General features: G+C 42.1%; 1 protein-coding gene across 2 annotated transcripts in view; it reads right to left on the reverse strand.

Moving 5' to 3' along the window:
* GNB1L (G protein subunit beta 1 like) overlaps window positions 1–16,473 on the reverse strand; it is a 67,724-nt gene that overhangs the window by 8,268 nt on the left and 42,983 nt on the right. For both annotated transcript variants that reach the window (XM_067473174.1, XM_060785871.2), the window contains 4 exons: window positions 15,118–15,258; window positions 14,176–14,304; window positions 10,173–10,335; window positions 2,723–2,821 (listed from right to left, as the gene is read on the reverse strand). In XM_067473174.1, coding sequence (XP_067329275.1) covers window positions 2,723–2,821; window positions 10,173–10,335; window positions 14,176–14,304; window positions 15,118–15,258 — 532 coding nt within the window. The remainder of the gene's footprint in view (window positions 1–2,722; window positions 2,822–10,172; window positions 10,336–14,175; window positions 14,305–15,117; window positions 15,259–16,473) is intronic.

Below are 16,473 nucleotides of genomic sequence, written 5' to 3' on the forward strand. Positions count from 1 at the left end.
TCCGCCTTTCCAAAATCTACGGAACTGATTCCCAAAGAGTTAAGTGGTCTGGGACCCACTGTAACCAATTGAGAGATGTTTTGATTAATGATGTCACAGGTCAAAGAGCTTGGCACCCCGGGCAGTCACTCCATTTATTTAAGCCTCTGAAATAACTCAAAGAAAGGAACGTTACTGGATTAGATGTCACACTTAAGGAAAATATTCATCACTGCACTGGCCAATTGACTAATGACCGACCCTGTGAAATGGGAAGGCTTGCCATGTGAGTGAAGACCCGAAAGCCCGGCTCAAAGCAAATTAAAAAACAAACCCAGGTTCATGCCAGTTATGGCTTTAAAAGGAAAAAACCCAGGGGGAAAAAAGACTCAAACTTTCCCCCATTCATGGAAAACCAGAAATACAGTATCTCAGAAGTGAGGTGTAATATTTGTCTTCCTTCAAAACTGACTTTGTCAAATTTTATGTACGTACTAAAAAAAGCAAACAACTACGGAATTAGAAGCAGTTATTCAGGAAAGATTTGATGCTCAAAGACAGCTTTCCAATGGGCTGAACTACAACCCATCATGTACAGCCAGTATGGCTGCTGCAGTTGTGTCCTGACATATTTGGAGGACACTAAGCTTGGGAAGAATGCTCACACAGCATCTCATATGGAGCCTCCGGTGGCGCAGTGGGTTAAACCCCTGTGCCGGCAGGACTGAAGACCGATAGGTCGCAGGTTCGAATCCGGGGAGAGGCGGATGAGCTCCCTCTATCAGCTCCAGCTCCTCGTGTGGGGACATGAGAGAAGCCTCCCACAAGGATGATGAAGACATCAAATCATCCGGGCATCCCCTGGGCAACGTCCTTGCAGACGGCCAATTCTCTCACACCAGAAGCGACTTGCAGTTTCTCAGGTCGCTCCTGACACGACAAAAAACAAACAAACAACAAAACAAAACAAAACAAAACAAAACAAAAAACCAGCATCTCATGTGTTGCTTAATACTGTGGGTGACACTCTTTGGCAGCAAATGGTATGTTTTAAGAATTCTTAGTGGCATTCCCGCTGGACCAATCCAGATGAAAGACCATGATGCAAACTTATTTTTGTTCTAAGGCCCACATGCTGTTCTTAGCATAATCTGCTCTCCCCTTGAAATAGGGACATGTTACAGTCTGATGCACATCAATAAGCCCAGTGCAAGCAATACTCTTTCCCTGCCAACTGGGCAGGGCTGGCTTAATGCACACACATGCATGGGACTGTCTTCCCTACATTTTCCCATCAGGAAAGGTGTCATCTTGTGCAACAAATGATGAAAACAAACAAGAATACATGTACAAACTGGAAATGCAACCAGCACTTTATATAAACTCCTGTAATGTACATTCCTTGTGAGCTGACAGTGATCCTCTTTAGTTATTTCCTTGACAGTCTTCACAACTGACTAAAAAGTGGTCAGATACAGATACAAAGATAAAAATATTAATGGAGCAGATGCTTGCTTGAAACCAGTGGTCCTATGGAACAAAGGATCACTATGGAGGAGCCTTCCCTTTCCCTTTGAGCTTAGCTACACAGCAGTTGGAAGTAGGGCAGGAGAAATTGTTCTTTCCAATGACAATATATTGCATTCCTGGCTCAGTCTTGAGTGGGCACTTAAGACCTGTTAGCGTTACACAGCAAAGATGAAAACTGCTAGAGCTGGTTGGTTGATACAGATCGACACAGCTGCCTGAGTTCATGAACTCTATCATTATACAGCACCATTGGGGAAAAAAGTCATAATCAAGATGGTTGAATAAAAAAAGAATTCATTTAACAGAGTAGAATATATAAGATTAAAAGGAACAAAGGAAATAATTATTATTACTATTACTATTACTATTACTATTATTATTATTATTATTATTATTATTATTATCAAAGAAACAAATTCCACAAGCACTTCAAAGACACATGTAGACGGCTCCTCAGAGTTGTAAATTTGACTTTTTCGGGTTTGATTATTCACAGATTTGATTAAAATGTTCTCTCTAGTGTTTTCTTATTCATGGTTTTTCTATTTTTTTGGGAGTCCCCCAGACAATGTGACTGTACAAACATGTATTGCCACAAAGTTTAAAAGCAAGTGATTTAATAGCTTTCTCAAATAAATGTTCCTATATATGACTGACATGAAACCTTTAAAACCATGAATTGCTCTTCCTCAGGGGTGTGGTAAAACCCACAAACACAGTTTCTCCCATATGCATGCTAAAGATGCAAGGTAGATAACTGTTTTGGTTTCAAACCAGACTGAAGATGAAGAAATCAAAGTACCGTGATTTCAACTAAGCCTATCCTGTTTTGGGTCCCAGGCCACAGACGCCTGGACTCAACCATCTCTGATAGTGATTTTTTTCTGAACTGGATGCTGCTCAACACACAAACACCTCCATGCTCATCTTCACAGAAAGTATTTGCAAAACATCACACACCATCTTCTTGAAAAGGAGAAAAACATGGAAAATTCCAGCAGCTACACGAAGGATGTTCCTGTTTCCATCCCAGCCTTAAAAGCATAATTACTCGATTGCTTCTGACAATCAATCAAGGAAAATAAAATAAAAGAACCACCACCAAAAACACCTTCGAGTGAAAAATGATTCATGTGTTCCGTATAAATATATTTTAAAAATGAGTCACACACATGGGGAAGCGTTTCGCAATCCCAAGATCCCGCTGGCTTACCTGCCACATCTTCAGGCACATGGGCATGCCTAGCTTGGCACCGGCCTCGGGTTTCAAGGTACAGACTTCTGTCTTAGATGGGAGCTCCAGAACCCGGACCTGGCATTGAAGAAAACAAATGTGGTTGGCTGAGGGCCAGGGACAAATGCAATCCTGCTCTTCCATTCATTCAGGGTAGCCGAGAAGGCAAGAAATTCACACACCCCTCCCAAAAGAAAGTGACGTGGCAAAGGAGAAGCTTTGGGAAGATAGGCAGGCATTGCTTAGGCTAAAAGTTTGGGGGGGGGGGGGGGCGACTATATAGCTTCACTAGAGCTCATATGCCCAAGTTTGATTTTTTTTTTTTACATTTGCTTTCATGTTAATTTAGACTATTTGGACTACTTAATGTAGATTCCTGAAGCATTGTATTTGCCTAGGCTTTGTGATCTTCAGAAAACACTCAGTCTGTGCCATCTCTAGCACATTTGGCGGGAACATGAAAAAAAAAAGAGAGGGGGGGGGTCTTCCTAGTGGCTGCCCCTAAGCACCCTTCTAAAAGTATCTAGGCTGCTCCCTTCTTAGCTCTTTCTTTCCTTCAGCAAAACAGACCCTTTTATGTTGGCAGGTGTTTGACAACTGACTGACTTCTGAAAAGGGGCATTTTAATACACAAGTGCTGTACTTTCCACATTCATCAATTAAACTTTTAAATATGACAAATAATGCTTTGCAATTATACTATTTGGTATTTTGCATATGTATCTTTTTAAAAGTCTTATTGTGAGCTTCCCTGTCCTAGTCTTGGAGGAAGGTGGGATACAGATCAAATAAATATATCAACGATACTATGTCAATATGTTCCCTCCTATCACTATGGAACAATACTGATCTAAAGCACTGCTTCTTAAAATGTGGATCCTAACCCCAAAAGGGGTCCCCTTCACTCAGTGTTGGGGCCACAAAAGTTTGGCAACAGTAAAATGTTTCTGAACGACACTTACACAAATCTGTTAGCAACAACATGCAGTGTTTACAGTGGACCCTGCAGCAGAAAATGCTTTAGCTGTACTCCACAAAAAGGAAAGGTAGGCTGCTTAGCAAACCTTAAAAGGCTGATTTATTGTTGATAAACATTTGATTTTTATACTTATTTGATATTCCTACGTAACCAGGGTTGCGTAAAAATTTCTTGGGAGGAAGGGGGTTTCAAGTGGAAAAAGTTTAAGAAGCCCTGTGCTAGACAAACCAGGAAACAGGTTCTTTAGCTGTCACTGGACTGCAATGCCCATCATCCCTTACCATTAGCCATGCTGGCCACTGACTGATAAAGAGTTCAGGGTCAACACCTGGAGGGGCAAAGATTGCCCAGACTGCAACCGCGGGTCCGACTCAACCACGGACTGCTAAAAAAACCAATAAATGGGTCCAAGAGCAAATTAAGTCTGAACCCATCCATGAGATGACTCAATTGAGACTGTTGTACTTTGGTCATATCATGATTCACTAGAAAATATGATATTGCTTGGCAGCAGGAAAAGAGGGAGACAATATTTCAGATGGATAGACTCAATCAGGGAATCCTTCATGCCTGAGTTTACAAGACCTGAACAGGGCCGTGAATGATAGGGTGATTTGGAGGTCTCTCAGGTATTGACTTGACACCAGTTAACAACAGGAGCCCTGTGACCATGTACTGCTGAAGTTATCTTCTTCTGATATTTCCCCCTTCCTTCCCCCCCCCCCCCCGTCCCGCTCCATCTCATTCCCTGTGTTAAGCATTTTCCATAGTACAACATTTGCATGAACTCACTCAGCACGTTAAGGCACAGAAAATGACTGGAGGGCTGCCTCCCCATCACAGCACCTCCCGTTCAAGACATCTCTTAGAAAATTAACCTGCTTTAACCCGGGGGGGGGGGGGGCAGGGATCCAAGGAGACCAAGCTTGTTTAAGGTCATGCACTCCGGTTGGAGCAGTTTGTGGGCTGCATCAGAAAACCCCAAGGTTGGAGTGTCTGGGAAAAGCGACGTCCACACCTACAATTTCATGCTGATTCAAAAGAAGAGCAAGGCAACTATCTGAAAAAGGCCATGGGCCGTGTCTAGCAGGAAGTACCCCGGGGCAAAGCACCACTGGAATTAATTACAACAATTTGTTGCTGTTCAGCTGAGGGGAAAAAAGGCAACACAGGGAAGATATAACAGAGGTACATATTATGCAGGCTGTGGGGAATGTAGATGGGGAAATGCTTATCTTTCCCATCCCCCAGAGCTAAATGATGGAAGATTCGGATCAGACAGAAGAAAGTGTTTCTTCACACAACAACAGAATTCTCATGACTGCAGCTTCTTCCTACAGTGTATGGCAAAACTATGCATGTCCCTTTCACAAGGAGTAAAAATGGCTGCCAACCTAGACAGCTTTGGAAGATCAGGGAAGGAATACATTTCAACAAGGGCTACATAGTGCTTCCTGCTTTACATTAGTACATTTACTCTTGTTTTGTGGATGAGACACTACTGGTGAGCTGGCTGTCAAGTTTCCTGCTTGCCCACTTGGCATCATGTCTCAAAGAGTTAGAGACCTAAGATGCTGCGTTTTATCAACTCAGACCACATTGGTTGGTCATGGTGGTGTAGCCTAGTGGTTGTCACATTTTAGTCTTTCAGACATATTGGACTTCAGTTCCCAGAAGCCCCACCAAGCCTTTCCAACAAACAGAAATTCTGGGAGGTGAAGTCCAAAATATCAGGAGCAGCAATGGTTAAGAACCATTGATGCACTGAGCAATTTTGAAGAATTTGAGCTCATTATGGGAGTAGGTACACATGCCCCATACCCAACGAGCAGCAATATATCAATACATAGGATAGTGTCTGATCAGGATTGGTGTGACTCCTATATTATATCATCATCAGCTATCACTCGTGTCTGAGTATGATTGTCTTCTAAGTGTAGAGCCTTGGCAGTGGGTCTGTAGAGACCTACTCTGGATCCGCATGGTCTTTTGCAGTGGGGACATATATTTCCAGATGGTAGACTATCCTGACAAGGGTTTCCTTGATGCACCTTCTTACTCTTGGTGCATTTCTCCCTTTCACTCTCTATTTGTGGCTCTTCAAAATCCACAGCACTGTTGGTCACAAATGACTTCTAGTTAGACATTCAAGGGCCAAGGCTTCCCAGTTCTCTCTCGGTCTTTACTCCACATTGTTTGAGGTTAGCTCATCTTTAAATCTTTTTTGCTGTACACCGACATACCATTTTCAGTTCTTGAGTGGAGAGTAAAATAACTACTTTGATAGACAGTGATTGGTCATTTGGACAATGTGGCATTCGGTCCAGCGAAGTGGATGGTGGAGGGTCATGGCTTCAGTGCTGGTTGTCTTTGCTTCTTCTTCCACAACGCTGATGTATCTCCGTCTGTCTTCCTCCCAAGAGATTTGCAGGATTTTTCAAAGGCAAGGCTGATGGAATCATTCCAGAAGTTGAGAATGGCGTTCATAGGCAGTCCATGTTTTGTAGGCATACAGCAGTTGGGAGGGCAACAGCTTTAGAAACAAGCATCTTGGTGTCTCTACAAATGTCCCAATCCTCAAACACGAGAGTCAAAATCAACACTGAAATACAACACTGTCTGAGTTCTGCAAGCACAGCATTTTTTCAGATCAAGCAGAGATGCTCGATTAAAAAAAATGCTGCACTCGCAGAGATCAGACGGTGTTGTATTTCAGTGTTGATGTTGACTTTTGCGGAGAGAAGGCTGCCAAGGTAGTGGAAATGATAGTGAAGGTAGTGGTTTTATATGTTTTAAAGGTTTTAATGTATGTATTTTATAACTCTGTTTTAAACGTTTATTGTAATTTTTACATTGTTTTAATGGCATCGAATAGCTGCCTATGTTGTAAAGCTGCCTTGAGTCACCTTCGGGTTCGAGAAAGGTGGGGTAGAAGTATCATAAATAAATAAAGAAATCAATATTCTAGCATTACACCATTCAGTTTTATTTCTGGCATTGCAGAAATAAATGTATGATATAACTTCTGGGACATGCTGCAAACCCAGAAATGTCCAGATTTCGGACTACAGAGTTGTTTCAGAATCCGTGTTTCAGTCTGGGAGGCATGGAATCAGGCAAATTCATTAAAATAAAACCTTGGTCCTATCTACTAGGATGGTTTCTTACTGGATAACAGGTGCTTTCTATAGTAATCTTATGTGCAAGTTTGGCTTTTTCTCTGGATGGATTGAACTGTCACAGACCCGTAGAGTTGTGAGCAATCTTTGAGAGACAGTGGGCCAAATGCTTTCTGAAAACCTTGAACTTGGATTAATTCTGGGTTGATTTATTTAGTTTTGAAGTGTTTTTTAAATTTTATTTTGATTTGATATTTTATTGGTGGGATTTTTTTTTGATGACTTGGAGAAATTGTCTCACTTTGCCTCCAGTTAATAGCATTCCTGGGAGGCTAGAAGTGGCCACAAGGAAACACGCCCTCCCACTTTTGCACATTTATAACCCTTTTAAATGCAATTCTGGCAAATTGGCAGAAGGAGAGCATGTAGCTCATAATTGGTGATTTAAATGCAATCAAGAACAAATAAATGCCTGTTCAGATCTTATTATTCACAGACTGAACCTGCTTCAAGACAAAAATTAACCTTTTTTGGGACCCGGCCAACTATAAACACATATTAAGTCTTCATGTTAATCATAAGCTTCAAAAGTGCTTTGGCTCACAGCGTTACCTGTTTGAGGATACCATATATTAAATTTATGGAATTTTAGACTGGAACATTTGGATCTAGCAAAAGAGGAGGGTTGTTACTATGAAAAAGGAAGTCCATCCTCCACAGGAAAATGCCACAACACATATGGTAGAGGAAAGTATAGCCCAGGGGTCAACCCCCCCCCCCCCAATGACTAGACACACACCAACAGAAAAAAATATTTATTTATAAATACAAGACAACCTTGCAATTTTGAGATGCACTCCATTATTAGAGATGTTTATCATAGAATCAAAGAATCAAATAGTTGGAAGAGACCTCATCCGCCATCCAGTCCAACCTCCTGCCAAGAAGCAGGAATGTTGCATTCAAATCACCCCTGACAGATGGCCATCCAGCCTCTGTTTAAAAGCTTCCAAAGAAGGAGCCTCCACCATACTCCGGGGCATAGAGTTCCACTGCTGAACGGCTCTCACAGTCAGGAAGTTCTTCCTCATGTTCAGATGGAATCTCCTCTCTTGTAGTTTGAAGCCATTGTTTCGCGTCCTAGTCTCCAGGGAAGCAGAAAACAAGCTTGCTCCCTCCTCCCTGTGGCTTCCTCTCACATATTTATACATGCCTATCATATCTCCTCTCAGCCTTCTCTTCTTCAGGCTAAACATGCCCAGCTCCTTAAGCCGCTCCTCATAGGGCTTGTTCTCCAGACCCTTGATCATTTTAGTCGCCCTCCTCTGGACACATTCCAGCTTGTCAATATCTCTCTTGAATCGTGGTGCCCAGAATTGGACACAATATTCCAGGTGTGGTCTAACCAAAGCGGAATAGAGGGGTAGCATGACTTCCCTAGATCTAGACACTATGCTCCTATTGATGTAGGCCAAAATCCCATTGGCTTTTTTTGCTGCCACATCACAATGTTGGCTCATGTTTAACTTGTTGTCCACGAGGACTCCAAGATCTTTTTCACACATACTGCTCTCGAGCCAGGCATCCCCCATTCTGTATCTTTGCATTTCGTTTTTCCTGCCAAAGTGGAGTATCTTGCATTTGTCACCATTGAACTTTTGTTAGTTTTGGCCCATCTCTCTAATCTGTCAAGATCGTTTTGAATTCTGCTCCTGTCTTCTGGAGTATTGGCTATCCCTCCCAATTTGGTGTCGTCTGCAAACTTGATGATCCTGCCTTCTAACCCTTCATCTAAGTCATTAATAAAGATGTTGAACAGGACCGGGCCCAGGACGGAACCCTGCGGCACTCCGCTCGTCACTTCTTTCCAGGATGAAGAGGAAGCATTGGTGAGCACCCTCTGGGTTTGTCCATTTAACCAATTACTGATCCACCTCACCGTAGTTTTGCCTAGTCCACATTGGACTAGTTTCCTTGCCAGAAGGTCATGGGGGAACTTGTCGAAGGCCTTACTGAAATCCAGGTATGCTACATCCACGGCAAAATATGGGGAAAAATATGACTCAGAATCAAAGAAATGAAGTAATATATTAGCACAGCAGCAGTTTGAGATTTTAAAGTTATCAAAAATTAGGTAATACATTAAAGTGAGGGAAAACATTGATGAATATGAAGATCATGACACATTACGCAACCTGTTAATGCTATTTGAAAATACATGTTTTCAAATTGCTGTCAACATTTTAAATATTTAGAGTACTTATTTTTATTTACTTTACATCAGGCTTAGATTAATATTCCATATTTGAGGCCAGCCTTCCCCAATATGGCGGCCTCCAGATGTTTCTAATTTCAACTCCCATCAAGTGTGGCCAAAGGTCAGGAATACTGGGAGCTGCAGTCCACTAGGTTAGGAAAGAGCTGCTTTAGATCAAAGCTTCTTAAACTATTCCAGTTGCAACCTTTTCTGTCTGAGACATTTTTACACAATCTAAGGTATATAGGTGGAGCCCCCGGTGGTGCAGTGGGTTAAAGCACTGAGCTGCTGAGCTTGTTGATCGAAAGGTCGCAGGTTCGATTCCGGGGAGCGGCGTGAGCTTCCGCTGTCAGCCCTAGCCTCTGCCAACCTAGCAGTTCGAAAACATGCAAATGTGAGTAGATCAATAGGTACCGCTCCGGCGGGAAGGTAACGGCGCTCCATGCAGTCATGCCGGCCACATGACCTTGGAGGTGTCTACGGACAACGCTGGCTCTTCGGCTTAGAAATGGAGATGAGCACCACATCCCAGAGTCAGACATGACTGGACTTAATGTCAGGGGACTACCTACCTACCTAAGGTATATAGGTATATAAAACAGGTATAAATACCAAACACTTACTGATAACAAATCAGCATCTGCAAGGCTTGCTCAACAGGCTGGTTTTCCTTTTTATGGAATACAGCTGAAGCATGTTCTGCAGAGTCCACTGTAAATACTACAGATTTTGGCAAATGGGTGGCCTTCAGAAACCTGTTGCTGTTACCAGTATTTCTGTGACTCCAACATTTAGCTCAATGACCCCCATTTGGGGTTGGGACACATAGTTTAAAAAGCTCTGCTTCAGACTATTCAAAGCAGCCCTTCTCAAGCTACTTGCCTTCCAATGTATTGGCACTACAATGCCCAGACTTCTACAACCAGCAGAACACAATATGGCATAGCTGCTGGGGGATTATGGTGGTGCATTCTAGCTTGTTTGGAGCTTGGGGAAGGCTTCTGTAAATACTTGAAAACAGAGCATGCCCAATGGTGCTTCTGCACCAGGAAGAAACCAGAAGAGATCACCTACCTCCTCTAGGTCTTTCCACGATGTGGCCAGTAGCCACCTTCCCTCTGTCCCCTCCAGGAGCGAGCATTTGCAGAACCCAACGTTCTCTGTGAAAACCGAGTCCACGACAGCGTCTCTTCCTTCAGCTAACTCCCACAAGCAGATGTTTTGGTCACGGCCTTGGCTGTACCAATGTAAAACATTATTTATGATCAGGCCAAACCTTCATGTGTGAATATATGTTCCTTTTCCCTTTTTCCATTACACCTGTAGAATCTGACCAACAAGAATGTCTCTGAAATGGATTTCATGCCTCATGGTTGAAGGAAGTTCCCAACTTTGGTGCATGTTCCACCATGGAGCTGTGTCTCTCTTCTAAGAGGAAGGCAGTCAGGAATCCTAAGTACCCAGGTTTTCTGTTCTGCAGGAGCAACACCTTAGCCACAAAGCCACAAGAGCAAGAGAGGCCTTTGAAACACTCATCCTTTTGAGCCTTTTGCTTACTCTTCAACTCTAATGGATGTATGACCTAAAGACATGGATCTGAGCCAGTGATACGTGAAGGTCCAGGAAAAAAAAGCCACCAACAAAGCTCCTAAGATCTAGCACTTGGGGTAGCCATCCCTAGACAATTCCCATCAGATTCGGCCAACATGGTCAGTAGCTGATCATGATGGAAGCTGTAATCTAATGGCCACCAGAGAGGAGTCAGGTTGAGGAAGACGAACTTGGAAATATGGTTGAAGGTTTAGGGCATTTGTTTTCACTCAGAAGGTTTAAAAATATAGGAGAAAATGATAGAGAACAGGCAACCCAAGCTATATTGTGTCCTTTCCCCTCCCAAGGGATCTGTAGCACCAAGACCAAAATGTCTTCATTCGGTTCATTGTCAAACTATAAAGTTTGCTACCACAAGTTGTATTGATGGCTTGGAATAGTATCAATGGCTATTGTCCCTATATTTCTTGCTGTATCAGGAGGTTGATAGGGAACACCTCCTGACGTCCTGCCTGGCTTTGGTGTCTTTCATATCTGGTTGGTCACTGTGGGAATAGAATGTGAAACTACAAGTGCCCCACTTGTAATCCACCATGGCTCTTCTGAAGTTCTTAATGCATAAACCCACAGGAAATCATCATTACACAGATCTGCCCTGTAAAGAAAACAGAGAGGGAAATGCTGCCACAATCAGTGGAAACCGCAGATTATATCTGCCTGGAAATGGTTTCCTTCTGATTCATCGAACAATAACATACCCTCAAACTATTCATTGGGTGATCGGGGACCCTGGGTATTTCAGGCTCCTCCTCCGGAGAGGAAAAGCAGGGGGAAATGCTTGGCAACAAAACCCTCTCAGAAACCAGGGATGTCTACAAAAAAATGGTCCAGACATAGTCCCAATACAAACTGACTCGATCTGCAACATCATGGACTCAGGTGAAAACTGGAACCTAGTTATTTGTCAGCTTTCACACGTTGGAAACTTTTCATGCTGTTCTTAGCTCAAAAAAAGGGGGGGTCAACATGTATTTAAAATCTGCATATTTTGAGAGAGGGAAAATGTGTTTTCAAAAGTATTATTTAAATGCAAATACACGTGTGGATATTGTTTTTCCATTGCTAATTATTGTGGGGAAGAGACAGGATGCACCTGATAAGTCCAGAACCAATGTTTATTCATCTACCATTTAGTATGGTGCATGTAATTAATGGTCTCATTAATTACATAATAGTAATTAATGAGTCATGGGAGATCTTGATTCAAGTTCCTCATTGGGGGGTGGGGGTGGGGGTGCATCTACACTGGAGAACTAACGCAGTTTGTCACCATTTGAACTGCCATGGCTCAATGCTACAGTATGTTTGGAATCCTGGCAGTTGCTATTTTACAAGATTTTTCTCCTTCTCTGCCAAAGAGTGCTGGGGCCACACCAAACTACAAATCCCATTATTCCATAGCATGAAACCATTGGTAGAAGGGTATGATGGTTATTTGTTGTTCTAGTCTGAAAAATAGGGGAAATTGCTAAACAAGAGATTTAGATGAAGGCTGGAAGCAAATAAAATACACGCCCCTCAACACAGCATTAATTGCATTCCAAGGAGCAAAGACAACTGTAACTGCTGCATCCATGTTTTATTGACACAGTGTAATTAGAAAAACGAACAAACAGTGATAACCATCTGTAACACAATTAACATTACAAAAGAGAGATGAGCTGAGAACACAGTAAACAACAAACTGCATGCGGCACAGTAGCAGAAACATCAAACTGTGCAATCCGACATGGATGTCGAGATGGACGTAAATGTCTATCAGTACAGATGACATCTCTCTTTAGTAACGCTAATTATATTACAGATGGTTTATGTTGCTTGTTTTTTGTTTTTGTTTGAGGATGAAAATTAAATAATTGAAACTGAAAGTAGACAGAGGTCCACTCTTGATTTTGATGGAGGAAAAGGGCTCGTTTTGTCTTCAAATATTTTTTTGGCAGAGGAGTTACCCTTTCCCCACACTTGCCCTGAAGCCCAAAGGAGTCAGATTAGTAACTGGAGAAAGTAATTTGGGGTTTCTTCCAGAAACGACATGCTTATGTGTGTGTGAACCTGTACACGCAGCCCCTAACTCCACCCCTAACTCTCGGCATAGCCCTCGGGGCCAACACATTTGTGCCCTCTTGACTTATGGGCCTGGAAAGCTAAGGAATACTATGCAAAGGTAACTGTCACCTTGAAAAGTTCCTTGTGTAGGTGCTCACATTATAAAACCGTATATGTGCAATGGAAACCCTATAATTAAGTTAACAACTCAAATTTAATGCTCGTATTCTGGGGTGTGAATTGTGGTTATGCAGACGATAACAAATCTAAATGCTAATCAGGGCTGCTACAGAAGATGTCTTTTTGCGATAAACGTGTCAAAACATCTCCAAATCAGACCAAGGCCTTGGCAAACAACTCCGGCGGAAGGCGGAGCCTTGCGTCAGTCAAAACAACAAAGCGTCCTCCGGTATCTCAAAGGCAAGTGGATTTATCATGGCAGGGGAGTTTGTGAAGTGGAGCTCAGCTGGTTTGATCTGGGAAACATCATCCTCAGCTCCCAGCTTGCATGTATGTACATGCAATACTCCACAAAGTCCTATTCTATCACCTCACTATGGTATGGAAGTGGCCCTGGGCTCCTGAGGACCAATGGAGAACAAGCTCTTGCAGTAGCACTGCTATGGCTCAGATGGTATTACGACACTGACAGATATAAACAGGTACCATACATACCTATGTGTAAATCAACATGGGGACAAAATGATTAATTTTGATATGATCCATGGATATGTCAAGGGCATTTTTCAGTGCTTAGCCATGGCCTCCATTTATCCACCCAAGCAATAAAAGAGATCAGAAGCAGTGCCACAGTAGAAAGCAGATAGGATATCTGCTACTTTCAGGTTCTCCCAGGATAGACTATGCTCTTCCCTTTCGCCACTCTCCTCAGAGAAGGGGATGTTTTCCTTTTTTTAAATCAGAATTAAGATACAGCACTTACATTGACCTGTGGATAAGTATAAGACTTATACATGAGAATATAAGCACTACAACCCTGAGATCTGTATCGTTTTTCCATTTGATCCTCCTCCCCTGTCATGGGCATTATGTGTCTCTTTGGAAATCATTGGACTGCAGCTCTGACCAACCCAAGCCAATGGTAAGGAACCATGGGATTTGATCTGGAAAATCCCAATTTCAGAGTGTATGTTAAATTGATATCAGAGACTGGAGAAACTGGGCCATTCAGATATTTTGGAGCAGAATACTCACAGAGTAAAACAACAACAACAACAACAACAACAACAACAACATTTTTTAAATCTCTCCCTTTGGCTTTATCATTGACCATGATAACTTGTACTTAACAGAACTTTAAACCAAATAATTTCTAGCATGCGAGGCAGATTTTTGTTTATTGGAATCACATTAGTTCCACAAAATGCTAGCTGTTCCCTTTCAGAATTGTCTTACTCACCTCAGAAGTGCATTTCTTCTGTTAGGCAAAGTTTTCACACAGTACACTGATTTTCCGCTGTGTCCTTCTAGTGTTCTGTGCACTCGACGTGTCTTCAGATTCCAGATATGGATCAATCCATTGGAAGAGCTAAGTAAAACAGGGTTGAGATGGGACGGAAACAAACAATTTCTTCAGCAGCTGTTTGAAACCAGGCCAAATTCTACTGTATTTCCAAAGGCATTGTGCCCTGAAATTACCCACTTCACACAATGCATAAATGTTTTGGGGGCAAGGGAATTGTGAGACCTGCTGGCCACACAACTGCCACCACCAATTTTCCATAATCATGAGTATACGAAGTTAAAGGAGTGTAAGAAATGAATGTAGGGAGAGAAAGAGGAGCCCAATGACCCAATTCCTCATTTCTGCTTGCAATTTCTGAACTTGAAATGCACACACCTAAAACTAGGTCTGTGAATCAAAGACTGCATTACATACCTGAGCCCTTTAGGGCTGTATTTTAAGGTTGCATATGCACCAATTCTCAAAGTACTGGCTATTTTTTAAAAGCCAAAATAGCACCAGCTATGCACAAAAAGAAGGTCATCAGCCCTGGGGAATGACAAGGCTTGCTATATAGGACAGAACATAACTTAAAGAGTAAAAAAGAACCCCCTCTTTCAAAAGCATGCTTCATGAATGCGAAATCCATGGATTCCACGAGGAATCCCAAACAGAATTCCATGTTGGAATATTTGTTGCAAGACCCAAATTTTGTATTATTTTTAGTTCATATAAACTGTATTCCATGCACTTGTGAAACAGGAACATTTAAACAACATAATCATCCTTTCTCATTATTAACACTGAGTAATTATACACTTGTACAGTTCACATCCCAAATAGGTTATTTTATGCTTGAGACTGCACACATGGTTGGACTGTCCTTCCAGTACTCACCCAGAGAAAAGAAGGGGACATTCAAGTTCTGGATCTGAACAACAAAAGCACAGTGTGTTGACTGCATCATCTGCTCCCCGTAGAACATACACCGGATCCGGAGATGGGAGCGCCATAACGGCAGTTATGTATTGGAACCCCCTATAACAGAAAGTCAGAGGGAAGTACAAACACACCTCTCAGTCCTGAAGAGAAAAACAAGTTTCATAGAAAAACTCCAAATAGTAATGAGAACTGTTCCTTTGCCAGTAGAGATGTAGACTATGGCCCTTTTTACTTCAAAATGTGTTCAGGTTCTACCAGGGGCACCACAATGAAAGAACAGATCAAATCAATGATTTGTACTCTGATGATACTAACACTATATGGTATTTCTTCAATTCTAAGACACACTTTTTCTGGACATCTCTAAAAATGGAGTCTGTCTCAGAATCGTACGTGTATCTGAGGTCTTTTTGTTGGTGGCAGTGGTACTGAAATTAGGGTGTGTCTTACAATCAATGGTATCTTAGGATGGAAGAAATACAGTAGTAAAATTATACTGTAAAGTAATATACTCCACAGGTTTTTTTTTTTAAAAAAAATGAAATATCTCTCTCCTGCTTTTTTGATCTATCTATCTATCGATCTATCTATTTAAACATTTATATTCCGCCCTTCTCACCCCGAAGGGGACTCAGGGCGGAGCACAGCATATACACGGCAAACATTCAATACCGGGACACAAATTCACATACAATGCATAAAAAATAAAAAACATTTATCAAAATATTAAAATACACAATTTAAAACCATCCTAGTCATCCACGTCAAATCTAATTGGCCTGGTCATCTTTCCTATTGCCGCTTTATTGCCCTGTCCCAAAACCTTGGTCCCACAGCCAAGTTTTTACCATCCTTCCAAAGGACAGGAGGGAGGGGACCGACCTGATCTCACCAGGAAGGGGGTTCAACATGGATCCCCAAAGCAATTCATGATAATACCTGCCCAAAATAAAAAGTCAACAAAAGCCACTGCAGGAAATGCAGATTGATCAATGCCCTACACTCTCCTGAATTTCAGAACATATCCGAGATCCCAGGCACTTGTTGTCCTTTCAGAAAAATGATAAAGGGGGGAAATCTTACAATGCTGGTGCCACGTTTAAAAGAATTTTCCCACTATACCATACTTCACAACTTTGAGGAAAGAGGTATAGAGAGCTGGATTTTAGAGGATGATCAAAGAGTGAAGATGAGAGACCATAAGATCATAAAAAGAGCTAGGTGTAGGTACAAATAAGGCATTGCCTCCTCACAAGAACTGTATTTTTGGAAGAGGCCTTGGGTCCCAATCTGGGGGAAAGGCGGGATACA

The sequence above is a fragment of the Anolis sagrei genome, chromosome X (genome assembly GCF_037176765.1).
Source record: "Anolis sagrei isolate rAnoSag1 chromosome X, rAnoSag1.mat, whole genome shotgun sequence".
NCBI lineage: Eukaryota > Metazoa > Chordata > Lepidosauria > Squamata > Dactyloidae > Anolis > Anolis sagrei.